General features: G+C 43.3%; 1 protein-coding gene and 1 long non-coding RNA gene across 5 annotated transcripts in view; one reads left to right on the forward strand and one right to left on the reverse strand.

Moving 5' to 3' along the window:
* The window catches only part of LOC134525632 (uncharacterized), a 141,096-nt gene that overhangs the window by 431 nt on the left and 113,951 nt on the right, over positions 1–26,714 (forward strand). The window lies entirely within an intron of this gene.
* On the reverse strand, positions 10–25,919 carry TSPAN2 (tetraspanin 2). Of its 2 annotated transcripts, XM_063356537.1 has the most exons (8): positions 25,783–25,919; positions 23,518–23,620; positions 10,089–10,186; positions 9,562–9,636; positions 8,932–9,033; positions 7,670–7,738; positions 6,851–6,934; positions 10–4,873 (listed from the first exon to the last, which is right to left on the reverse strand). In XM_063356537.1, the coding sequence occupies exons 1-8, from the start codon at positions 25,849–25,851 to the stop codon at positions 4,808–4,810; spliced, it is 666 nt and encodes a 221-aa protein (XP_063212607.1). In that variant the 5' UTR covers positions 25,852–25,919; the 3' UTR covers positions 10–4,807. The 2 variants fall into 2 exon arrangements, with proteins under 2 accessions (XP_063212607.1, XP_063212605.1); XM_063356535.1 differs by lacking the exon at positions 10–4,873 and having other exon boundaries at positions 4,904–6,934.

Below are 26,714 nucleotides of genomic sequence, written 5' to 3' on the forward strand. Positions count from 1 at the left end.
CTCGCCGGTAGTCGCTTATTTCGGGTTATTTTTATTAGAAAGTTGTTTTAAATTCAAGACAGAAAAGGTGATAAAACGCCACTTCAGAACACGTTAGACGAAAGGGAAGTGAAAGCTGATTCAGCAACAGGGTAATTCGGGGTTTTTTTTCCTTGCAAAGAAAGCTGCTGTAGAGGTAACTCTGCTACAGACTTTGCAGCACAAACCGATACGCCATTTCTGTCCAAAATCAGAATTCGTGCTATAGAAACAAATACGTTATATTGGAAGTGGTTTGTGTTTTGGAGAACCCAGTGTCTGGAGCACCATTAGAGAGGAAGAAGTAAGATTGAAAAGCTTTACTTATGTACGTTTTCTGTGACCAGCATCCCACGCTATTAATCAGTAGCCTCCAAAGGCTGTAAAATACAGCATTTGAAGGCTTAAGATAACTCAGTTTCTTTTTCAATACATACAAAATATATATATGAAAGGGGAGACCTTATCACCATGTTCCAGTATTTAAAGGGTGACGACAAAGAAGACAGAGACTCCCTTTTTACAAGCAGTCAGATGGAAAAGATGAGGGGTAATGGGTTAACAAGTTACTGCAGGGGAGACTCCGACTGGACTCAAAAGGAAAATTTTTCACAATGAGAACAATCGGCCACAGGAATAATCTCCCCAGGGAAGTGGTGGATTCCCCACCACTGGACACTTTAAGGATTCAGCTGGGCAGGGTGCTGCACCATCTTGTCTAGACTGCGCTTTTGCCATGAAAGGTTGGACCAGATGATCCAACCTAGTATTGTATGATTCTATGAAATTTATTTTGCTATAAAACTATCGCTTTCAGTATGAAGAAAAGTGAAATATGAAACTTCATTGTAGGTATATTACAGGGCTGTGCTTCATCAGCTCCTGTGCAATCTCTGCAAGACATCAAAACTGGTTGATGTTTTCCTGTAACAAATGAAGCTGCCACTAAAGTCAGTTACTTAGAAAAATTAGACAAGGGAAATGTGAATAATGATGTCTAGAGATGTAATAAGGGCATCAACAATTTACATCTTTATGCTTTAGAGCAAATGGTTTGACAGTAGAAGAAAACGTGAGAAATGTGCTTTCAGAATTATCACCTGGAGGGATTTGATCTTTTGTTACTTTCTTCTGAAACAGGTACAAGGGACAGGGCTAAATGGGTACTTCCGCTGACTTATATGGCAGTTATATGTCTATGTATCTGGTGCATACAAGCATTGGAGTTTGTTAATTAAATCCTGGCATGCAACTCTGGAGTGTGAACTGTATTTGAGGAAGTTTAGATACTGGTTTGGATTTAGTTTGCTTTAAAAATCTTTCTTATTGAAGGCATATGGTGTAGTTGCTTGGAAATTATTTTGTACTGCTGACAAAAATCAAAGATTTTGCACTTTCAGGAGCTGAAATGAAAGAGCAGCAGCACAATAAACTGTGGGCACTATATATCCAGTTTTGATAGCCATAACCCTGCCTGTGACATTTGAACATTTTAAAAAGGGCTGCTCAAGCTAGTCAGTGGAAACTGGAGTTGTTAACTAGCTACGATCTAAAAGCAACAGGATCGAATTCTTACAGCTTTGACAGGGAAAGAACAGCTGTATTTTCTGTCCCTTAATGAGTTACAGAAGACTTTCAGTTACTAAGATGCACAGACAACTGCAAATATATTATGCACCTCACAACAGCAGACAACAGCAGGAAACAACAAAAGAGGCTGTATCTCTGGATTCCGTTACAGGCACTAGTAGATGCATAACATGTTGATTTCCAGCTTAAATTGTACCCATAACTTAGAGAACTAAACCAATAACTGGTATGACTCTGTTTCTGATATGCAAGTGCAGGTATCCCCTATACCTAAATAGTAGTAAACTCTAGAGTATAAGCAGTAGTTACGCTCAGAAAAACAAATGCACTGTTCAGAGGATTAAAAAAAAAAACAAACACAAACCCAAAATGCTTCAGCAGAAAGTTAGGTTGTTCAAGTCTGAACTTATAGAAGGTTTCTTTGTACCACTCTTCCCTGTTTTCATAAAGCACTTAGATGTTTTTGTACTTCTGGGGGAGTGGGGCACTGGGGAAGCCACAGAAGTTTCTGCAAGCTGCCTTTTAATTCAGTGCATCTCAATAGCAGGAGTGGGCATCTTCCAGCTTACTGAAGAAGCAGTAAACAAATAAAGTAGTAAACTCTGGTCCTATCACTACATTCTGGTGCTACAAATTTGAGGAATTAAAACCAATTATATTTAGATGTGTTTAAAATAATTAAAACGTTGTTATTACGAGGGGGTGTAACAGAAAGAAATAGCTTTATTTGAACTTAACTTCTGTCCCTGTAGGGCAATAATCTTGGAACCTGGACCACTGTCTTCCCTATTGTGCTATTTTTACTGGTTTTCATGGAAAGCTATCTTGCTCTGAATGGCAAAAATGACACTATGCACAGGTTTCTTCTTTCTGCCGGTATTAGCCGGTGAGAAAACACCCCAGTTGCACACTATCCCATTATCTGTTTAGAGCAGAACCAGTTGTAGGGACAGTTTCAAGTGTACCTGGGATCCAGGAAGCTGCTTTGCCCGTGTCAGTTTGCTGTGAGAAACTTACTTTCTTCATGTCAGCTTGAGACCCTCGGGGATTTGTTGCCAGTGTCATTCTCCCAGTTGAGCCTTTCCTAGGAGCAGACAGCACATGGGGGACCATTTTCTGGTCTGATGTTTGCAAAATAAGGTCCCAGGCCCTACTTTTACATGGCATCCATAGCTAATCAGCTGTGAACAGTGATACAAGCCTAACTCTTCTTTGGTGTGCGATATAGTGTCTCCCTGTCAGCTGGGTGCCTGAAGCTAGGCCCAGAAAATGCTCAGTTGGTAGCTGCATACCCAGCATTTAGTGCACAGCTGTCTCAGTTCGTGGTTGAACAATTTGAAGAAAGATCTATGTAAAAGACAGCAAGATGTGTCAATTAAATCGGACACATGAAACAGCAACACTATTTCCAATCCTGAATTAACAGAAAAGCCATGGGAGTTGGTCCTTCTGTGGGAAACGTGAGATAAGTATCCCGAGGGATGTATATTCCACACAAACACGTGCACTAGAATGCACACGTTTTCTGAAATCCCATTTCCATTTCAGTGGAATAAAGACCCCATAACTGGTAAATGCCAAGTCCTGTTAGACATCAGGGACCATTTCAATGAGCTGAACTTTTCCCCATGATGTATGGAACAACTGCATCAGAAATCTGAACTAGTGATCATCAGAGAGACAGAGCTGCTGCGTGGATTTTGTTAGCAAAAAGCTGTTCTCTGAAATGGTGAATTATCTCGAGTAAGCCAAAAATTAAGAGATTCTGAGCCTTTGATGTAATTTATTTTCCCCTTCTGGGGACAATCTTTCTCCCTTCTAGGCTGCTTTAAAAAGAACATTCTCTTATGAATAAATATGACAAATAGAAAAATAAAAATATAGAAACAAACTATGTAAACGCAAGCCCTGAGGTATTTCAAGCACACAGTGTAATTTTTATACTTGACATGCAATCTAAAGGTGCCAGTAAGAAAATTGACTTTATGGCTCTAAAAACGTCCTGTCTTTCTTTCCTGCCTTACACCCACAAGAAAGGGTGAGAGGTTGAGGTAAGAGCCCCATAGAAGCTGTGATAGTCACAGAAGCAGAAACAGAGGATATTAAAGTGCTGCGTGTCGTTCCCTGACCATTTTCACTCTTTGGTTGGCTTCCGCATGCCAGTTAGATTCTACAGAGTATCTGACAAAGCTGCTGCTCTTCTGGATATCGGCTCCACTCCTGCGCCAGCACATATACCATATAGAGTGTTGCAGGATAAAGGGACTTCTGAATAAAGATTTTAGTGGCCCCTTTAACTCATAGATTTTTGTGTGTGTGTGTCTCAGGCTAGCTTGGGAAGCTTGAGCATGCTTTGCCCTGCAATTGCTCACAAATGACTGCCATCTTCCCACCTCTTTCCCCCTCTTCCCTTAGCCTGGATCTCCTTGGACATGTTTCCTCCCCCAGAGCTTTCTGCCTTTGCATGAAGGGTTCAGTCCTAAAAAAAAAATAAATAAAATAGTCCCTGCATGACAGTGAAGTCAATGGGTCTACTCACATAAATTAAAGTTTGCTAGAGCAGGCCCTGAGGCATTAAATAAAGTCCAATTTTATTAATTCTACTCTGTTTGGGCTTTGGAAAGAACAGTTACAAAATGGATCATGGGTCTTACTTTTTAAAATGGCATGTGTTCCTCTACTAACTCTTTGTAAACAGGGGCTCGATATGAAAGGGTTTCAAGCACTGTATACCTATGGGTGTGTGTACATTCTTGCATAGTGAGACTCTGGAAGAATATGCATGCAAACATGCACACACAACATACTCCATTTGCACATACTTACCTAAACAAGGTACTGCATATACAGATACCTGCTCATGTGCATATATTTGTAAGGAGAGATATGCATGTGCTTATCTGCATGTCTACAGATGTATAAACTCATAATTGCACATACACAAACATTAAAAATCAAATTAGTGTTAGATGTACCTTTGCTTTTTTTTTTTCATTAAAAAGGACATTTTAAAACCCTTTTTTGTTCACTTTTGTTTTACTGTAACTAATACAATTCACCTGCTCACCTAATGGGATATTTTCCTCTCAGTATGTTAAAACACTAATTAAAATGCATTACAGTTATTAAATTGGGTAGAAGAGCACTTCTTGTGAAGCTTAGTCTGGAAATCCTGGGACATAGTTGTGCAGTGAAAGTTTTAGATCATGTCTCTTGTGTTACGGATCGCACAGCACAGAACCATGCTGAATATCATGCCAAAGATCTAGAAGAGAAGGGAACCAATTTAGGGATCCACTTACAAAACAGTTATAAAATAGTCTGCATATCAGAACAATCTGAAGGTTCTTATGGAAGCGTAGCAAGTGACTGCTTCCATCTACAAACCCCGAGACATCAGACAATTAACATAAAAGACATTTCACTGATACTCAAAGCCAAGGTTTAATCTGCTTACACTAGTTTTACTGTTCTTTGTTCTAAATGTTAAGGCCAGCATAGTAACCCCAACCGTTAATATTATTGACACAGATTTCACTGACATCAATAATTGTGATGACTGGTATTATGCCTAGTATTGCACCAAAAGGTTCTCAGTTTCAGAATGCTTCTACATGAAATATTGTATACGCATTTGAATAAGAGCAGAGAATGATCCCAGAGCAACCAGGTCTCTGGAACTGGTGCTGAGAATTGCGGTTTTACAGAGAAAGCTATGTTTTTAACAGATACTAGTCAAGACCAAGATTATGCATTGAATATAAAACTCGGTTCGTGATAGGGAATTAGTTAACTAGAGGGAATGTTAAAAGCAGAGAACAGTTGGTATTGCCAGAGTCTCCAGAAATTTCTTTTTTGCCACAGGCTGATCCTCCAAAGCAGTTAGCAGCTACCTCCTGATGCTTCATTGCTAATGATGGGAGATGAGCAATACTATCCGGCAGTTAAACCACTGAGTTCATATCCCCTCCCCACACACCTCCCTAAGGAAGAGGAGACAGGTGACCAGTCATACCCCATGAAGTGTCAGAAACAAGCACAGAAAAATGTACAGACGTGTTTCTGCTGCTTAAGAGGTTATAGCTTCTTAACTTCTGCTGTATCTGAGGTGGGATGCCATAGAAGAGATGTTCATATTTCTAGTGTATCCTTGTTGAGCAGAGAGGTTATTGGAATTCTGTCCCACCCATAGTGCTTTGCTGTATTTTTGAGTACACGTTCATGTTTTATAAAAATCATAGGATTCTTTAATCCCCTTTACCCATGACACAGTTTCTATTACATACATAAACCTTTCATCTGCTCCTAAGTGCCCGCATAAGTCCACGAACCTCCTGCTCTTCAGAGCAGCTAAAAGGGGTATTTCTTTACTAATATTCTGGCTCCTCATACTTCTTCAGACTGCTGCGGGTTTCTGAATCTGAAGGAAGTCATGGGACACGCATGCTGGAAAATGCTTTCTGTTAAAGCCTGTGTTTGATACAGACTGCCTGCTCCTGCTATATTCTTGCAGCAGGGTGACATCTATTGGTCACAGCTCTGTCATGAAGGAGGAGACCTTGGGAATGCAGCAATGCACACTTGTGGGAGAAGGTGGACTGTAAGAAATGTTATCCACGCTTTGATGACATAATTCAATAAACAGCTGCCTGTAACTAGGTGCTACGTTTTGAGGAAAGAAATACTGTTCTGAAAACTGTGCAGTTTAAATCCTGTTCCTTTAAGAAAATACGTATTGATCACTGGAATCTGTGACCTGGAAAACCTGTTTATCCTTCACATTGAACCAATGGTACAACCAGCATTTTCCAGGAAAGCCATTTCTATACAAAGGGTAGGTACTCTCTATTCCTTATGAAATCTAAGGAATGGGTCCTCAGAGGGCTTAAAGCATCAGCCTGCAGCTGTTTTGGAATAGATGAAATGCTGCTACAGCCTTTTGCTTTTCAGTTTGGTTCATGTGAACTCCCCTTTCCTACTATTACAACAAAATAAGTTTACCATTGGATACTTTGGACACTGTCTAAGGACACAAAATAAACTGGTAAAACAAAGTCACGCAAGTGTGCTTGCACCAATGCGGGCAATTCCCAGAGAGAAGACACACTGCAAGCGATAAGAGTAGCTGCACCTCTGAGGAATCTCACCAGCTGCTGCAAAATACCTTCCACAAAGCTTTGAGTAAGGGGCAGGGTACTGGGCTCAAATATACATTTGAGAGTGAGAACATGGATTTACTCACTGTGGTGCCAGCAATTGCAATTCCAACAATTCCAACTAAATGCAGATTAGCATCAATTATGTTCTGGATTTCAACCAGGCAGTTCTATTTAAAACAAAATGGAAAGATTTTTACTCCTAAAAAATATACTCCAACCGACTCTGTCAGCTGCTCTCACTAAACAACACATAAACATGAAAAATATTATTGCAGTCACTGTCCTGATTCTTGCATCTATGCCTTGTGTTTTGTTTCACAGCATATTCCCTTTTCTAGTGAGACGTGTGGACGTCTTGCCTGTACAGGCTGACACATACAAGTCATTTGCTTACAATCAGTTTTCCGTAAATTTAAAACCCTTTATGTGACAGGCCATGCTAAATTAAGATGTTTGGCCCTTCAGATTGACATCGTACTCACAAGCAGATTCCACAAATGTCAGAAATAACAGTATCCTTCTTAACACCAACAGAGTTTCTAGTCAGGAATCCCCATGCATGATTAAAGCAGGCACTTGCCAAAATTCAGCTTTCAGGGGGCTTTTCATTTAGGACTCCTGTTCTGCTACCTCCTTTCCACTTTTCTTCTCAGATGATGTAATATCGTCTCAGCTACCAAGGTATGCTACAAGCAGGCTTCAGAAATGTGAGCTGGGCATGTTCAGTATGATCTCCAACTTAGTTCTGCCTCCACTCTGCTCCATTTCATATGGAATTTCATGCCGGAATTTGCAAGGTAAAAAGGAAGTTCTTCCTTTCTTTTACTTCTAGAATGTGTCCAATTTTACTAAGCTATTGACATGAAAAAGTGATTAGAACAACCAGAACAGAGGACACTTGCCTTCTGAGTATTCTCTGGACAGGGTAATCCCATTTGTTGTTCCGTATTACCTTTACCACAGCATTGGAGCTAAATGAGAGAGAGAGATCAAGAGTCAAAGAAGGGTAAACCATAGACTTCTTTCATACTGAAAGTGAGACAATAAATAACTAAAAAAAAAAGAAACAATACAGATCAAGTAATAACTTTATTCCCTGTATTAACTGCTACCTCTGGCAGAGTTCCAACTGCGTGGGCCAGAATTCTCAAAAATCAGTTTCAGTTGTCTGAAGCCATAGCAAACAGATAGATTTGTATTAACAGCAACATCCAGAAGCAATTTTTATCACCGTATCTCATAACAAAGCAAACAAGTGGATTTTGGAAAAGCAGATCTGTGGCTTACAAGGAAACCAGAGTTGTTAAGGGGAGAAAGCAGAAAGTTCAAATAGTGCATACAGAATTACGGGCAACACACAAAAGCTACACCAGAGCATGCTAGAATCTTTATTTCTGACAAAACATAGTGCGGGGTTTGGAGACAGTAATAAATCAGAGTGTTTCAGAGGGTTTGTTTTTCCTTTTTGCCTATCTCCCACAAAATGCTTGGAATTCCTCTTGGGGTCAGAAATAACAGCTATGGGAGAAGGACAAAAGGGTCTGAGGTTGTGAAATGTTTCTTCTAAAGAACGTGGGAATGCTGTAAGGAGCAGCAAAGCTTGGGCTTGATCTCTGTGGGAGGCAGTGTAGATACAGGATGGACACAAATAGGATTCAGGAAGTCACAGGTGGTAATTCTGATTCAGACACTAAATTTTTGGGTGTCCTGAACGGAGTCACACGTGCTTTTGGTTTTTTACCTACTTGGCTCAGACAGCAACAGGATCTACCATAATATAGGTCCTGGGACATGGGTCACATTTTTTTCTCTGACAAATGCGGAGAGATTCAGACCTTTCCATCTCTCACTGCATTTATAAGTATTTATTCTTGGATTTTAATATCCAAAAGGGCCATAACAGTCCTGTCTTCTGCTCAACAAAGACGAGAAGCATCAGCTGAAATTTAAAAGCCTGGGCATTTTCACTTTAAAAGATAGGGATCATTTGGGATCAGAATTCGGACAGATCCATCAGGAAAACAGGTTGTGAGCCTCTGGCCGCATTTTAAGTAACGCTCAGTTCTATTCTTTCATACCTCAGCGCAAGGTGTTCTGATTTTTAAAGAGCAACGTGACAGTAAAGTAGTAGTGCAAGGTATTAACGCGCAGGAGGACTACTCACGGCCACGTGGTAGTGATAGATAGTGCTGTTGACCTTCCCCACTGGGTTTTTCATATAGTCGTCATAAATGTCTTCATAGATTTTCTGGGCTTCCTGTATTGCCTGCAGAAATCAGACTTTCCAAGTGAGCGGCAAGTAAGTCTCACCCCAAATCCAGTGCAGACTTCCAGCTTGTGTCATCAACCTCCAGAGCAGAAAATTATGCCTGGTAAACTGAGGTACCATGATTGGAAAGATGGGTTTTGTGGCCTGATGGCATTCAGAGGAACTCTGTGTGGGTCAAAATGTACATATGCTGTATTCTGTGTTTTGGTTAAACACTGTTAGTTGGAGAAATTCAGTGCTTTTTTCCCAAGCAATACCCTCTTGTATAGTTCTACTTGATGTTCCTTGTAGATGTAAGGTTGAACCACACCTACAGATTTTCTTTAATAGAGAGGGGCAAGACCTGCATGCCATTCTGGACTTGTGATAACACAAGCTCTCATTGACTCCAAATAAGAATGTCAGAGAGTCTTCCTGGGAAAAGTCTTCTGGAGACTTTTCCTATGCAAGAGCCAGACAGTAGGTCAGTTGGCATTGGAATCCATAGCTGCCCCATTACTACATTAGAAGTTGCTTGCTACTTACCACTTTCTTGCCTATAAAGGCAAATACTCCAGCAGTAATCTCAGCTGCAAATATCACCAACAAGCAAGCAAAGAACTGCAGAGGAAGAAGAGAATCTCATATTAATATACTTCGCACAATTCTGCTTGATATGGACTGCCAGTCAGTCCCTCATCCTTGCCCAGGCCTCAGCAGCCCACACAGTAACTGAAAGAAAGCTGGTAAGCAGGGTCTGTAACAAGGGTGTCAAGTCAGATTTGTTGTAATATGGAAACAGAGGTGGGAATGGCAAAGATGTGGCTCAGATGGTAGCTTCAGAAAAGACAGAAGGTAATTCCAGGAAGTATATCACATTAGACAAGCAACGGAACTTCTTCATGTGTGGAAGCTCTGCAATAGCACGGTGGCTAGGGATGCTAGATTAGCCAGTAAAAGGACATAAGACATTTCATGTCTTGGACAGCAAAGATCTTTCCACTAATGACACAAAGCATAAGCTTTTGAATTATTTTCCTGCACAGCCCAGGCCCTTGAAACCTTTTACTTACTGCTCCAATTAAGCACTGAGATTCCCGCGCTGCTCCACAGCACCCAAAAAATCCAACTGTGGTCATGAGAGCCCCTGCTCCCACCAATACATAGAGTCCTATGAAAAATCAGAATCAGACAAGAATTTAAGAAGGTTTCTCTTCCCAAAGTCTGGTACCTATTTTGTCAAACCCACACATTTGCAAGAAACAATGGTCTCTGGCTCTCACAAAGGATACCTGTTACACAGAAAAGTTGCTCTCGCCACAAAAGGAGACCAATGATTTATTCAGATTTCTTGGAGAATCTCATGAAGACAAATGAGAAGATTTACACCTCCCAAGTTTCCTGTCCCAAGGGCAGCTCAGTCCAGGAGGAACATACACCGTACCATCCAGAACCGCCTTACAACTCTTCAGTGAGAAATGTAAGGCAAAACCCAACATTGCTAGAGGGCTTATTTCTGTGAAACCTGGGGCTGGAAATGTGCTGTACTGCTATGTAGAGGCAGAACTTAAAACAGCTGCCTGGCAGCTATGCTCTATCAATTGCCTGGCAGGACATAAAAAAGGACATTTTAAGATCTTCAGGAAAGGTACAGGCACTACAGTGTCATGTTCCTCTGAAATCAGTGCTTTGGCTGCAGAAAAAGCTGATTGCTGTTGGAAAGAAGAGGATGACTGGGGAAACCCCTTGAAAGCTGTTAGAGGAAGTGAATGAAACAATGAATTTGCACCCTCTGGCAAAATAATGAGTGGGAAGAACAGCGTGGGGGAGGTTGTAAGCTCAGCCATGGTCCTGAGCTTGGTTACTGCAGAGAATGGAAGCTGGTCTACATTTCAGTTATTTGGAGCGTGGCATCTTCTTTCTATGATAAGTGGCTGCTTTACTGCCCCCTGGGCAGGCATATTCCAGCGTCATTACTTTACATTTTTTTCCCTCCACATACTGATGCAAGTGTCAGAATACGAGATATCAGCAGCTTTTAAAGGCTACTGTTATCAGTGCGTTATGCTTTGGAGTAGAGCTGTCTGAAAATGGAAAGAATCACAAAACCAGACAAATCACATCAGATGTTACAAGAAGGTGATTCTGTGTGAAAGGAGTAGTGTCTAAGACCTAGAGGCCAAGACCCTTGCATGCATGGCCTACAAAAAGCATCTCATGATGCGCGCTGCCTTCATCTGAACTGTGGGATCCCCTCCCACCACTTCATTTCAATAGGCAGAACCAGAGTGGCTCTACAGCAGATGGTGGCCACTCTGCGTTGCCTTCATGTTCTGGACATTCACAGTTAAGTGTTACACAGCTACTGAATTCATTTAGGGAACTTGAGGCTACTGGCACAAGGAGTTATTTGTGTGTAGACAAATTTAATAACATCAAGAAAGAACAGCAAATAGTGGATCATCAGACTAAGGGGATAATGAAGCAATCTGGGGATGAGACTGCAAGCAAAGACCAAGCTGAGACAAGTACACAACACTGGAGCTGTCAGTATAGCCCCATACATAGCGAACAATCGAGGACCCTAGCTATGTTCAGAACTTGACAGGACAAAAACTGTAGAGGTAAGGGCAATCACATTCCTCTCTGCCACCTGTAAAACTGCTAGAGATAATCACATTCAACAGGCTTTTTTTTTTTTTTATGGGCTTTATCTAGGACAAAAGGAAACCAGAGCATAGGATTCTGCTTTTCTCACTTGTAAAGTTGCATGCTTGATCTGTTCTTAGGCAATGTATCTGTTCATGTGCTGCGTCAGTTCCTTTCAGACCACAACAACTGTGTTTATGCCTTGTCTCCGGGTACCACGTCAGCCAAAGTACAACGGGCTCAGTGCATGGCCGTGTAAATCTAGTCTTTGTCTTGCGTGGGCAGCGTGGAGGACCGGCAGAAATCTGCAATGACAATCCACTGCTAGAAAAACCAGCATCATTTCCCTCATGCCGTTATGAGGGGATAGTGGAGCTACAGACTGTGCACACTAGAGGGCACAGCGAGCCTTGCTCCCAGCTTTGACTACGCAAACTTTCCATGAGAAAGTTTAGTATTTTCAGTTACCAATTTAAACATTGTTTTAAAATCTGACCCAAATCTTTAGGGTTAATCTTTAGCTGCTGGCATTTACTGTTAGCAGGCCTTGCGTAACGTAGACTAGAAAGCCTAACAAGTTACAGTTTGCAATGATTGCTAGGAAAATGAAAAAACAATCAATCAATCAATCAATATATGAGTGCAGAGCATCTAGCTACTCTGCCACACAGATGCAGCCTGCTTGGGGGAGGCAAACTCCTGCCTGCTGCCCGTTCATTGGCACATCCCTGTCCAGTCACTGCATATTGAGCAGATATCTATCCCAGCTATTGTGATCCTTCTCCCCTCCTTCCTTCTTGCCCCGGTACCTTTCTTGTGCTAAGGGTTGCTGCTGAGGAACATATTCTGCTAAATATCATTAAAACAATTATAATTAATATAGCTTTGCCAGGTCTGTGATGCCAGATATGTGCGATTTGCTGCTGATCGTGCTGGCAGTTCGTATTCTGTATTTTCTAGATTTTTAGTATTCAGCATCTTGTGATTTACTAGGACTGAGCATTCATGAAGCTAATGCTTGTACACGTATTCACAACGCAGTGGTTTTTACTGAGGGAGGGATACACAAAGATATGTATGGCTCAGGACTAAAGGTCAGCCCCTCGTGGAAGATGAACTGGAAAAGACAAAAAACTTCTCTCAGGCGCAGAACCTGCTGTTCAACTGCCAAACACCAAGACTGCCATTTTCTGAGATCTCCATGGTAGCAAACAGTGTGTAATTACAAAGATGCTTCCTGGACCCTTTTCTGCATGTCACTCCCACCTCCAGTCCCTGTAATTACTTATCAGAGAACTTAGCAGAGAGACTTTTTGATTAAGAAGGCTGGAAAGAAGTCTTCCCATTTCTGTTTGTTTCTTCCAGCTAGCAAAGACAAAGCTCTCTGAGGCTCAGGGGTGAGACCACTTTCAGGAATTTGGATTTGCTTTTGTCTGAGAAACAGACTTAACATTTCACTTGCATGACTCACAGCTAAACCGCTACCTCAATCAGAACTTCCCTTTTAAGGCGTGTTACAGGAAGAACTCACACCACTCGCTGAGCAAAGCGGAGCTTGCTGTGCGTCTGGCCCCACAGCTGAGCCAGCCGAGCGTTTAAAAACACCTTCCTCCATCTTCTGTTCATTCCAGACTTTGTCCTTTCTCAGCCTGGGACTGGTAGTTGCTGATACTCAGAGAGCTATTTCTAGATGGAAAATAATGACGACACTTAAAAAAAAATCCACAAAGCTAAAGATGTTTTTACTCGTCTGCTATATATACACATACCTAGTCGTTCACACAGGAATGAGACGCTTAAAGAGTAGCTTGGAAAAAATTCAAAGGGACCAGGTTACTTCTCAGCTTGCACTGTGAGGTCTCCTAGCGCCCAGATCCAGGTGTGCTCAACTGGAAGATGATTTCCAGGAAGGGTATCAAAGCAACAGATTCAGAAACATCCTGATGGTATAGGAGCTAGTATTTCTTTTCCTAGTGGGCTATACACAGCAATGCAGGCACGTTTCTCTTACCTAGAGACATCATGCACTAATAGCCACCAAGTTGGCCCAGTTAGGATCAGCAAAGCAGACAAATCCAGGAATTTGGTGGTGTTAATGTCATACATTGCTATGCAATAGTATCATGTGTCAGAAGGATCTAAGCTTCACTAAACCCTGTTCCTTTCAAAAAAGCAGGATGGAAAGCAAAGCCTTAATCAGCTTCTATTCATAAGCACTTCCATTGTAAAATACAAAGCCTTGGCATGGCCTCCAATTTGGCACAGCAGAGAAACAGAAAAACCTCTAAGTTTACAGTCACAAAATGGAATACACTTGATAGCTAGAAACACTGACACAAAAAAACTTCACCACAAAATTCAGCATGGCGAAAAGAAATGTGCAAGTCAGGTCAAGGTAGAGAGCTTATTTCAGAGAATGGAAAATTTTGAGAAGACTGTCTAGCTGCCGCTGCTTATGCAGCAGAAGTAAAAAAGTACAAGGTAGAAAGGAAGGAAATGTTTGTGGCCTGTGTGAAATTTTTCCTCTTATCTCTTCTTGCCTCTGCTCATTTCCGTATTCCTAGTTTTGTCACTTTGATCTGTGTCTGCTAATGAAGAGGAGAGAGGGTTTGAAAACTAACTAGTCTCAGAGTTCGTTGGCAGCACACAGCCCACACAGGAGCAGACAACGGATGAAGAGAGAATACTGGGAACAGGCACACTGCTACGGCATGGAGGAGGGCAAGCACTGGACCTAATGGCAGAAACCTGTCATCTGTGTGACTGCCCACAACTTAGGAATACTTATTGCACCTGCCTGCAGGACCCACAAAGCCAAGTCACTCCCAGCCCCTGTACACAAGGGGATGAAGAGGCACATTCCAAAGAATTAAAAGCCATGTGCAAAACGCAACAGAAAACTGCTTGATCTGAGCAGATGCAGCCAGGACACCAATGACTATGAGGGGTAGTGGAGGAGGTTTGGGCTTCTTTGTAAACACAAGAGGATGAAAAACAAGGTGTCATAGGACTGGATTTGTTTCTGACGGAGCCTATTCTTTTGACATTTTTTGTGGGGAAATATTCTGGTCTCGGGGTGTTGGGTTTTCACGTTGGTTTTTTTTTTTTCTGTTTTAGCTGGGCTAAAACACTTCTGCACACAAACATGCACATTTTTATAAGCTGTGAAGGGAAATTAACACTTCTGCTTTTAGCAGTAAGTCAAGTGATAACAGAGAGTGTAAGAGGGGGGGAACCCCATACATCAGCCGTATTTTAATTTTGCAAAGAAAATGTTGGAAAGCAGTAGCTTTTCTATATACTTGTTTTTTTGATTCATCCCATGGGAAAAATCAGTATTTCCTGAAAGGAAGATATCTGATGGGGGCATTCCCTGTGAAAATTCCACCAGGAGAGAGTCACATTTTCTTGCAGACTCTGCTTTGCAATTACAAGGTGAATTAAAAAGTTACCTGGCAACCTCAGAGCAACCTATGGCTCCCAATAGTGAAGAATGGCAAGTCCATAACTCAGTAGAGATCTCTACATTGGCATCTATGTTTATAAATGACAGAGTTCTTCCATAAGCCTTCCCCTGAGTAGGAGCACCGTGGATCTGCAAGTGTGAAGAAGCACCTCAAGAAGGGTAAAGGGTATTCTGTGTGTCATTTCTGGATGAATGAGACCTTTGTAATTAGCAGTGAATACAGAATTTCATCATTTTAGACCAAGAAGAAAAGGATGGAATTTTATAGCTGCTGACTGCAGTATGTGTTTATTTGTATCAAAAGCGAGGGAGGCATCAGCGTCGTTTTTAGAAAAATGGTGAATGAAATCTGCAGGACAATCTGCAGGAGCAATTAAAAAAGCTCTCAAGGTAACATGCAAATCTATGCATAACTAATCTGAAAGGAAAAGTCACCAGTTCTTTAGTCTGTCACATGGCGCTTGGACAGAGCAACAGCTGTGTCCTGGAGCCAGCGTCCCTCTGTGCTCCCATTGCACAGCGTAGCCTGACAGGCAGAAGTGCGTACTACCAATGTTTATGAACAGAAAGAAACATTACAACACAAACCAGGCCGGTAGGAACCAACTAATGTGAACATTAAAACAATTCGTATTTCAGAGCAGCTGGCTACCCAGACTAGTAGAGATCTAATTTCAGAGTCTGGAATAGAACCCACTCCCAGAGTTCTTGGGGGTTTCTTTTTGGTGTGTGTTTGTTTTGTTTTGTTTTGTTTTCCAAAAATCTTACTGACAGCTTCGAGATAGAAATCCCTGTCTAGAGCCTACTGCAAAGAGCAGGAGCAGACAGACGTACCCTGGCTGGCTGGCTGGCTTTTTTTCACATGGACTTCTTGTTTACCTGGCTGCTATGGTCACTTTCCATTTTAAATAATCCTACTTTTCTTTTTTTGGGCTGAGTAACTAATACTGAACAAACCGCCAACTGTTCATACTCCGCTGAGAAAACAAGCAGCTCTGTTGTTGGTATAAGGTATAAGGGATCCAGAGGCAGCGATGACAGGAGTCCTAGAATCCAGACCTGACTTGGACAGATTTTCCTGACGTTGTATGTGTGTCACGGTCTGGGAGGGAGATGTGCTCCTCCACAGAAGGACTGAGGCTCTCGAGCCCTCAGTAGGGCACCAAGGAACCTGTAGTGCAAATGCACTATTGGAAAAGATGAGAAACACATGCAGGAGTTGGAAATAACAGGCCAGACAGGGACAGCTGTGTATGCTGCACATGGTAGCAAAGTCAGTTTCTGACACAGGCCCATTACTAGAGATTACCATTTTTGTGTTAATAGATTTTTAGTGTATTTAGGTATAAAATGCATTTACAAAACTGGAGAGGAGAGGCAGAGTCCTCTGAAGGAAGATGCATTTCTGAAGAATTGGAACATACCCTTCATTTGAGCATAATGCACAGACATAATTACATGTCTTGTGTGAATTCAACAGGTGTTTTGTGGTTAATCTTCCTGGAACCACAAAAGCATGACAGATACCAGCCCGTCTGTAGGCATCTGCTCATGCACAAATCCTGACTTTCAGTTTAAAGCAAGCTCGCTGTAATGTAACGTCCCAGTCCACTGCCTCCCCCATCCCACAGAATACCAGCACTTGTTACATCGCTTGCTCACATGCATCTCACCACCCTAAATAATTATGTCCCAAATTCACGCAAGCCAACATGTCAGCTATCGCTTTCTCAGTAGTCTCCAATGCCTCTGTCGATATCTACTTCACCCTATACCAAACTTCACCAAAGTCAGATGTAATCAACATACCTGTATTAGGCGGATCTGTACTATCACGGTTGAACTTCACAGAATCCTGTGGCAATGGATTCTACAATTTAATGACGTGAATAGTGTGAAAAACTTCCTAGTATGGAAGTCATTTATAGTGCATAGTATGATAATAACATTGTCAAAGTTCTTAGTACTTTTTAGAGTTTTATTACATCTTTTTTGACCAGAACCATAGACAGCATTCAAGACACTGAGTACACTGCAAATTTACACAATGACATCAAAATTTTTCATTTGGATTCTCATTTCCTTTCTTAAGACATTTACATGCCTTTTTGACTGCAACTAAGCAAGGCACTTTTGTCAAGAGCAACTGACAGTAAGTCTAAGATTAGGTTCCTGTGTGGCTATAGCTAATTTAAAGTCTGTCAGTGTTTATACTGTTTGGACTGTGTTACCGCTTGTGTCACTTTGCTTTACTGTTACTGTATTTCATCCAACTTTTTAATACTCACTCATTTGGTATTCTGAAATCCTCTCACAATTCTCTGTAATCCTCTCTAGATTAGGACACCCTCAAAAATCCTGTGTGTGTGCATACATTTCCATGCAGATATCAACAACAGTTATATGCTTCTAATGCTTCAATGCACAGGCTCCGAGCCACCCAAAACACAAAAGAGAAAATGGCCGTAATGCACTCACAGAAGTGTGCAGCCCCCACAGCAGCAAACGTGAGGACTCTGCAGATGGCTGTCTTGACCCACCCAAGTGCTGGAACAAAACAAGCCAACTCAGTCAGAACCCTCTCTGCAGATGCTTTTGAAGTGACACACCCCAAAAAGGAGGTAAAGGCTTTTTTGTTGCTGTTTTATTTTTTCCTCTTAACAGCTTCATAGGGGACAGTCCCATTGTATTGCCAGTGCTGTCAGAATGAAACAACACAGGACATTTCCCTGGGGTTATATTGGTTTGGTTCTTCTTCTAGAAGCCGCTTTAGAGACTGTCATCCAGAGCAGAGCTAGTTCTTTTAAAGAGGGTATGTATGAAGAACAAAGCATGTAACTGAAAAAGCCTGAGCGTTCCTGGTGTTTAGCATGCTGCTGCAGCAAGAGGAAACATCTTGATGACTTTCTGCTTCATGCAGGACCAGTGACGGGTTTATCCCCAGTCACCCAGGTCACTTGCTGCAGGCGGCTCTTTCTGGAACAGTAGAAGTCTTGAGCCTGTGGTGCTGGGCAGATACGACTGCTTGATCGCTCGCGTGCTTGGTGAGCGGCGTTGGCTGAGCTCAGCGCTCACAGCACTGCCACCACAGGCACCGGGAGGTTGTGGCTGCCCAGCGGAAGGAGAGGAGGGTGCATCGAAGAAGGAAATGGCGTAATGGTTGGTTCAGCTGCTGTTGCTGCGTGGAACTGGTGAGCTTTTAGATAGCCACACACAAAGAGAGCAGGGTGGGTTTACCCAGGAGGACGGTTTAACAGGCAAAAAGCACAAAATGCATTATCATGCTTAAGTGATTAATTAAAAAAACCAACCAAACAAAAAAAGCCTCCTGAATCTCAGCATATTGCAAATATAAAACAGGCAACCTGAGCTAGATGGACAGATTATTCCATTAGGCTTAACTAGCTTGTTTTGTCAGAATTCTAACTTTGTGGTGGCCTTGCCTTTACTCTGCCAGGTGGGATACTGTCTCTGAGGACTTTTGAACAACTTTCATTTTGAGTAAGGTTTTTTTTTTCAGGGGTGGTGTCGTATTTTTTAAGCAGATTTCTAGTCCAGCAGCTTTCATTTTCCACTCAGGGCCAGTAACAGCCTTTTTTAAACCACTTACTCAACTGCAGAAGAGGAGACCTGCACACAAGATGATAGGAAGAAAAAAAAGTTCATTGCTTAAGTCTTAAGTACAGACTAAAAGCTGCTAGAATACACATGATGACAGGACCGTTCGATGCTCCTCTTGTGCTATTACATCTCTACACAGAGGCTCCTTTGCCAATAGCTCTCATTTGAAAGGCTGATAGAGTTTGAGAGGCTATGGATTTTGGAGAGAAAATACTGTTGACTAAGGGTATAGTGTTTGACTCCAAAATACATGAATAGAACTAGAATAAAATAAGGCATAGGAGCAGAGAACTACAGTTTACATGGATTTAACTGCTGGCCAACTCGTATTTGTACGGGCACCCACTACTATGGGGAAAAACTACTAATATCCTTCAGCTCCAGACATGACTTCATATCCTAAGGCATTCACCATCTAACTGTACCTTTCAAAGCCAGAATGAGCACTCATGCTCTCACAGACCCCAGGAAAAAAGCCACAGCCACCCTGAAGCTTTTATCTACAACTGGTTTGGCCCTGATGAATGCCTGGACCACAGATTGGATCCTGGAAGTGGAGCAAAGAGGATGTAACATCGCACAAAGTTTGTGAGCTCTGGCTGTGCAGGAGAAGTAAAGTGCTGCCGGTTATGAGAGAGAGTCATCCATATTGATTCATTCACATTCATCAGTTCGTGTTGCCATTCCTGCTGGGGCTTGTTGAGTACACCTCATTTTTATTGCTGCTGGCAGTGATGTGACCCTCTGCACTTCATTTATTAGGGATACAGAGAGTTTGTCCTCCACGTTGCCCAGGGAACCAGAACAGACTTTCCATCCACCAAAAGCAAAGGGGGAAGAATAGATGTCTTGAACTGACCCTTAAAAAGTCCTTGTGTTGGTTTTTACTTCACGAATGCTCAGCCTGCACTCAGCAGGCACTTTGTCTTCACTTCTGAGCTTTAGGTATTTTTAAATTTAAGGACAGCAGTACTACAGAGAATTAGTTAAGGACCAATTAATTATGAGACAGCAATGCTGACATCTTGGGTTCACACAAGCATCTCTCTTTTCCTTCTGATTGTTGCAGACTTTCCTGCTCAGTAAAAAACTTGCCAGAGTCTTGATACAGGAGTTTTAAGAAGGATGAGCAAATTGAGGGAATTCTCTTTATTCTACAGATCTTTTCCCCATTTGGTCAGTACAGTGTCACAGACAACTCAAGTAAAAGCTGTAACTAACCAGCTATTGACCTTTGCTGAAATTATCTTCCTTCCTTCTTTCTTTTCTCTCTTTCTTTCTTTCTTTCTTTCTTTCTTTCTTTCTTTCTTTCTTTCTTTCTTTCTCTTTCTTTCCTTCTTTCTTTCCTTCTCTCCTTTCTTTCTTTCCTCCTTTCTTTCCTTTCTTTCTTTCCTTCTGTCCTTCCTTCTTTCCTCCTTTCTTTCTTTCTTCCTTTCTCTCTTTCTCCCTTTCTTTTCCTTTCTTTCTCTTTCTTTTTTTTTTTTCCTCTCAAGTACAGCTAAGAGGAATATATGAAATCTACCGGAGCTGAACTGCAATAGAACAGGAAAGCTACAGTTTTGCCTCACCACTTGAAGCACAGGCACAAAAGATGCACTGTGAGATGGAGTAACATAAAAATATTGTCATGCTTGCCACTGCAGGGGGAACTCCAAAAGCTGGGGAGCTGCAGAGAGAGAATGTTCAATTTTAGGAGGCTGCTCCAGTGTAAGCTACATCTGATAAAGTGGATGGAGACTGCATGGGTCAGAGTTCCAATTCCAACCTTTTAGGTAGGTTAAAAAACTGCAAGCTGCAGTGGGGAATATGGATCACGGAACACAAAACCACAAGCAACAGAAAACTAAGAACACATACGTGCTTGACCTCAGCACTGCTGCCTGTAAGTTGTTCTCAAACCAACAAAAACATTTCAGTGGCTGGAAAAGATGAACAGGCCTGGTTGCCAAGTTGTGGCCTGAACTATTCCAGGGGGCAGAAAAGACAGCTGGTAAAGAACAAGACTATTTAAGGAGACTCATTCTGGCCTAATGGAAAATGCAAGGATATAATTATCAATTATTTTAAACTAAAACAACATTTCAGATCCAGGAAAAAGACCATCACAAAGAAGCACAAGAGAGACGCTGGTTAGATTCAGCTGGTGGCTCAATCCAGGTACAAAAAGAGCAGAATGTGCTGCTCTTTAGAAGCAAGAAAATGAGATTTTTTTCCACAAGATGGTGATTCTGGAGTGCTTCAAGCTACAAAGCAAACTCTGAATACAGCTGCAGTGTTGCTCCAAGCACTGACACAAAGCTGATCTAATCACAGGGGGCTTAGGTTATCACACGGCAGCCCCAAAAGTGGTCAGTGGAACAGAGCTAAAGCAATTATTTTTAAATATATATATATATATGGCCGTATGTTTATATCTCCAAGTCATACTGATGATCTGCTTTCTCTTTCAGCGCTCTGGGCAGCTGCTCCTTGTGTGCTGCACAGCGTTCCATATTAAGAATTCCTATGCAAAATTCTGGCTGTCACCCAGAATGCAAACACAGAACAAACACACAAAGCCAAATAAACAGCACTCCTACAGTCTCTGTGAGAAGGGACCAATACACAACTGTCAAGAGGGACTCAGAGCTGAAATCTCCTAGAGGGGTAAAGCTCGTGAGCATGTCCATCAAGTGCAGCCTTGTGTGCTGCAAAAAACCCCACTAGTTACTGAACTTACCACCATTCTTTTACCGCTGTCTTAGTCGCAGATTGTTAACAGCCTCAAACTAATGAATGGCTGCCCCATCAGATGCTCAGAAGTCACAACAGCATTTAACACGATTTGCAATAAGGGAGAGCAGCAGAAATTATTTTTGTTTTTCTTTAACAGGAATGCTCCATTCCAAGCACAATCCCTATTACAAAAAAGGGCCAAAACTTTGCTTTAGAATTCAGTCAAAACTGCAAGTTTAAAAGAATTCTCAGCATACTTATGTCCTGTTCCTTAGTTCTTCGTCTGCTAGCAGGACATGTACAGCATACAGCTCTATAAATACACGTGACAGCCAATAGCTGAATGTCACGGTATGTGATGGAACCTTTACAAGAACGTTCCCCAGGACTTCCCAAAATTAACAACTCTGAACAGCTTTTGTAATTCTTATTCAGGACTGAGGCAGATTAAATCTTTTAGAGATTTAAATACATGTGCACCAAAGAACATCTTGTTTGCACAGCGTTTCGGCCTGCGCTGCAAAGCTGTGAAATGACTGTGGTGCTCATTCACATCACAGGATGTATTACTTTCTAGCTTCCAACAAACCAGCAGTACTTGATTTTGAAGGGCAGAACATCCTTCTGTCTTCTTCAGTCTCCTGGGTCAAATATAAGTGGATGAGGCAGGGAAGAGTTCCAAGATACAGCATAGGAAATTCAGCAGGTATAAACTGCATCTGGAAATTAAGTTGGTGATCTAATATGCTTCTGACATAGCAGCTCAAATGTTAGAGAAAAAGTAAATCATACCTCCTGACTCTGTGTCAGTGGAGGTGCTACAGAGTATTTTACAGTAACCCTCAGGTCCCAATCAAATCCTCATCTGAATGGCTTTATTCAGCCTCATAAACTCCCACAGAAACTTTGCTGGACGTAACGTTCTACCCCTCTCTTCCCACAGTACTATACAGTCAGCTCTGTGCCTCTAGCCTGGTTGCAAACATTAAACAAGCTTGGGGTTAGGGCTGTGGTGTATCAGAGCCAAGGTCTCCTCTAAGAGAACCGTGGTATTTCAAATAACTGCGCAGCCCAGGCAATATTCCTGTGATGGGTAACGGACTGCTACAGGACATCTCGGGTCAACTTCCATTCCTGGCCACCCTGTCAGAATGGCTTGATGGACAAGGCAGGGCTGGGTATTCATTCACACTTGGCATTTGTAGACGGCAAAAATGTTTCCAACAATTGGATTTTATTGAGTGAGTCCATCTCCAGGGGTGATATATTAAAACAGAAAAAAATCTGACTTTTCTGGTGTAAAGTCATGTTATGATTGACAATGGACAGAGAAATGCAATTGCTGGCAGTCCTAGACAGCTGCTATTTAAGCATGTCTATAGACATGTAATACAGCTGGCGTTTGCAGAAAACCCAACTGGAAATCCTAGGGAGAAAAAAAATTATCTTAAATGCCTAAAATTACAGATGACCGATACCATTCAGTGGGCTTGGGGAACTAGATGATTCCTGTCTAGACTGGAGAAACAGTCCTTGAGATGACTGAACACTGTGTGTAGTTTTACTTTTCAGCTGTGGAAGGATTTGCTCTGGTACTTGAAGTCCCACTGAGGGCCCCTGTGTGCAGACGCAGGGAGAACTGGTGAGCAAAAGTCTTACTGCTGCGTTGATATAGGAAACGTTCAGAAGGGACACTGCTGCTTTGTTGGCTAGCAGCTGCACAGAAAACTCTGGAAGGATATATTGGTGAGCCCCACGTTCCAGGGGTCTCTGACCCATCTCAGCTCTTATTCTGACGGTATTAGCACAATTCACTTAGGATCTGGATCAAATCTGAGAGAAGAGCTCAGTTAGGCCTAAGGAAGTTGATGCCAAGCAGAGAAAGGATTAAAGCCATCATGCACATGACACACAGCACCAGAATGTCCAGTTTTGTGTAGTTCAGCCCAGGAATTGCTGGCCTTCATATAATTCAATGCATAAAGTTTGTCACATGCCCCAGGATGAAACTAAAGCTAACGGCTACTGTCATCACAGGCACTTTAACTTACCCATGAAGAAATACTCTGGAGACTTTTTGTCTGAAGCAAAGTCTGCCATAACCCCACCAAACCGCAGCCATAGACCAAAGGCAATGACAGCCAATCCTGCCACCTGGAAGATAAACAGACCAGTCAATACTTTAGTAACAATTAGGTGGAGCGCATCGAAGAGGTGTCATGGGCACCTTATGCTTTCTTGAAATCCCACAGCTCAGGATTGCACTGTCAGAAAATTCAGGAAGGCCATTCATGTATTGCAGGTCCAGCTCCAGTGTCACAGGATGTATGGTGCTGTAGAGAGACCAGCTGGACCTCTAAATCATCATACCAAACTGCAGGAGACCATCTGCCATTTCAGAGTCGCTGCTGCTGCTCCGTTGTAAAAAGGGTTCTGTTTAGAGGCTTACCAGAAAGAGAGGCTTGTATTGTTCTTAGGGATGTGCTGAAGTTAAGCGTGTTTGGACTATGACAGGGCATTTTTCTGTAAATTACCATGACACCCCCTACCAGAACCAGGAGAGAAAAGGATTATTACAGTGTAGAGTATCTTGGATCACAGAAATTACTAACAGACAAGTGATGGATGCTGTCAAATGCAAGGCAAAATCCCCTTTAATGTGAACGAGACTGGATCAAAAAGGAGCATCAAGGCATGTTTGAGGGGAAAGATCTACAGACAGTGGTCTTGGACCTACCGCATGCCAGACCCCTTTATAAGCCCACCACGCAAGGGTGTGTGTCCCGGCAGGCAGCGTCAGCATCCTGCAGGACCAGGCACAGTGCTCTGCTGCCGTTCTGACGGAGGCCAGGGCCTGGGTCTGCAGCAACTGTGCAACCTGAACAAGGTTCACAAAACACCAGCTGCTTACCACATCCTCGGCAGCCTGGCGTGGTGCTTTTTGATCTGTCCTGTTACTGCCTGGCACTTGGTTCATCTGGCATAGCTATGGCAAGCCCAGAAAGCAGGCAAGGATACGGCTGAAGAGCTTGGGATCACAGCTGTCCTCACAGAAGCGTCACGGCACAGAGTGTGAGGGTGCCCTGCCACCCTGCTCACAGCATTCGAACCACCCTGCTTGCTGGCATGGGCTCAGCGTTCCGCCTGCCAGAGCACACTGGGGCCACCTCCCGTCAGCCCATGAGTGCCTCTGGTAGTTGGGGTGTTTGAAATGAATGCCCCCAGTCCGGCAGAGGGGATGGTTTCTTCCACCTCAGTGAAAAGGCAGATAATTGTCACTTTTGTGAAACAACATAACGCAAAGCTTTGTCCTTCAGCTGAGTTGCAGCTGCAGCTGGGCGGCATCACTCTGCTCCTGCAGCTTGAGCACAGCAGCACTCTGTACCCGGAGCTTGCAGCGCTGTCACCAAGAGGGGAAAGCATTTGGTTTAACTGTGTTTCAAGCATAAAGGAGACAAAAGCCCAAAACTGCTTGCTCCAGAGAGGCTGAACAGGATTATTTCGTGACTTTTTTAAAACAAAACTGTGAATCATAAAGAAAGAAAAAGACATTTAAGAAGATAACATTGCTAATTGTTTTCCAGTGTGAAAAAACTGGAAAGCTATTGAAGGGAGAACACAGTGTGAGGGAAAGAAAGAAAAAAGAAAGCTTTAATTTAATTGTGCTATGGAACTGTGAGACTATTAAAAAGGTGCAATGAGGAGAGGATGGACATAGCATTCTCTCAATCTCTGGAGGGTTCTGCAGTAGACACTGTCCATTGTCATGTTAGGGAAGCTTTCAGCAAAGCAAGTGCAAATGATGCAAGGACTTTCTCTTAGGATGAACTTGTAAAAGCAGCAGCTGTTGTCTCACTATTTGAAAATTACATTATTAAAAAGCATCGTGATGCTGTGAAGAAGTGTTCCACAGCAATACGCTGCACGAAGTGCTGGGAGAACCTCTCACAGCCTCCGTTGTTTGAAGTTTTATGCTTGCTGCAGAAATGGTCACTACTTTAAATTGCCGGTTAAGAAAGAGGTTGTCTTTTCTCAGCAATGTCATCTTATACCAAGCACGTACTTGCCCGGGGAGAGCTCCGTCGTTGCAGCAGCGAGCGAGCCTCGGGAGCGCTGCCGGGCTCTGGGGCGAGGCGGACCGGGGCAGCCCGTCCTGCGCCGCTCCCCGAGGGACGCGCCGCCCCCGCCCGCGCTGCCCGGCCGCCTCCGCGGGGACCGGCGGCGGCGGACCCGGGGCGCCCGCGGCAGGTGCCGCCGGCGGCCTGTCCCGTCCCGTCCCGTCCCGCCCCGCCCCGCCCGCCCGTCCCGGCGCTCACCCAGAAGGTCAGGTTGAAGATGAACAGCAGGATCTTGATGCAGCGCATCCCCCCGCGCCCCGTGCCCATGGCGGGCGCCGGCTCCGGCAGCAGCTCCCGAGGCGGCTCGGCCCGACTCGCCGGCGGCTCCGGGCGGGGCGGGGCGCGGGGCGGCGCCGGGAGGCAGGTGCAGGGCCGGGCGCGGCGGGGGCCGGGCCGGGGCGGCGCTGCTCGGGCGGCCCCGCCGAGCGGGACCCGCCCGGGGCGGCGGGGAGGTGCCCGGAGCGGAGCCCGGAGCGGGGGGCGGCGGGGAGGTGCCCGGCGGAGGCAGGCGGGGTCCGCGCCGCCCGCTCCTCCGCCTGGACTCGCCGAAATCCCCCCCGGCCCTCTGGGGGCGGCCGTGTCTCCGGCCAAGACTTTAAATTAGGCACTTAAATTTAGCAGATATTAGAATGCGTGCCCACAAAATGATAAGCAAGATCGGTAATTTGATGTGTGACCTCCGAGGACAGCAGGATAGGGTCATTCTCCTTAAAATGGTTTTCACACACACGTATAAACTAGCTTCATTTTCCAGTCACTAATACTTCCACTTTTGTTCTAAAGATTTGGCCAAAAATGCCAGCTCTTTCTCCTCTTACGATATTTTCCAGCTGCTGTTTTCTTTCATAGTCTTCAGAAAGTCTGAATCCGAAGCTGCCTGCGGGGCTTTGACAAGGGAGCACGAGGTACAGTAGGTTCTCTTGAGAAGTGGGTTTCTGTGTTAAACATTTCCTCTCAAGTTTAACGAATAAAGCAGTTGTTTCTTGTTTTGTGCTGCATTAAAGTAACTGTACAGTTTTACCTATCCAGGGTTTTCATGTTTAGAATCAATTTTTCCCAAGTGTGCATGAAAACCATGCAAAAAGGCATAGGAAAAGATGTCTGGGTCTTGTTTCAAACGCAATTGCACT

The sequence above is a fragment of the Chroicocephalus ridibundus genome, chromosome 20 (genome assembly GCF_963924245.1).
Source record: "Chroicocephalus ridibundus chromosome 20, bChrRid1.1, whole genome shotgun sequence".
Lineage (NCBI taxonomy): Eukaryota > Metazoa > Chordata > Aves > Charadriiformes > Laridae > Chroicocephalus > Chroicocephalus ridibundus.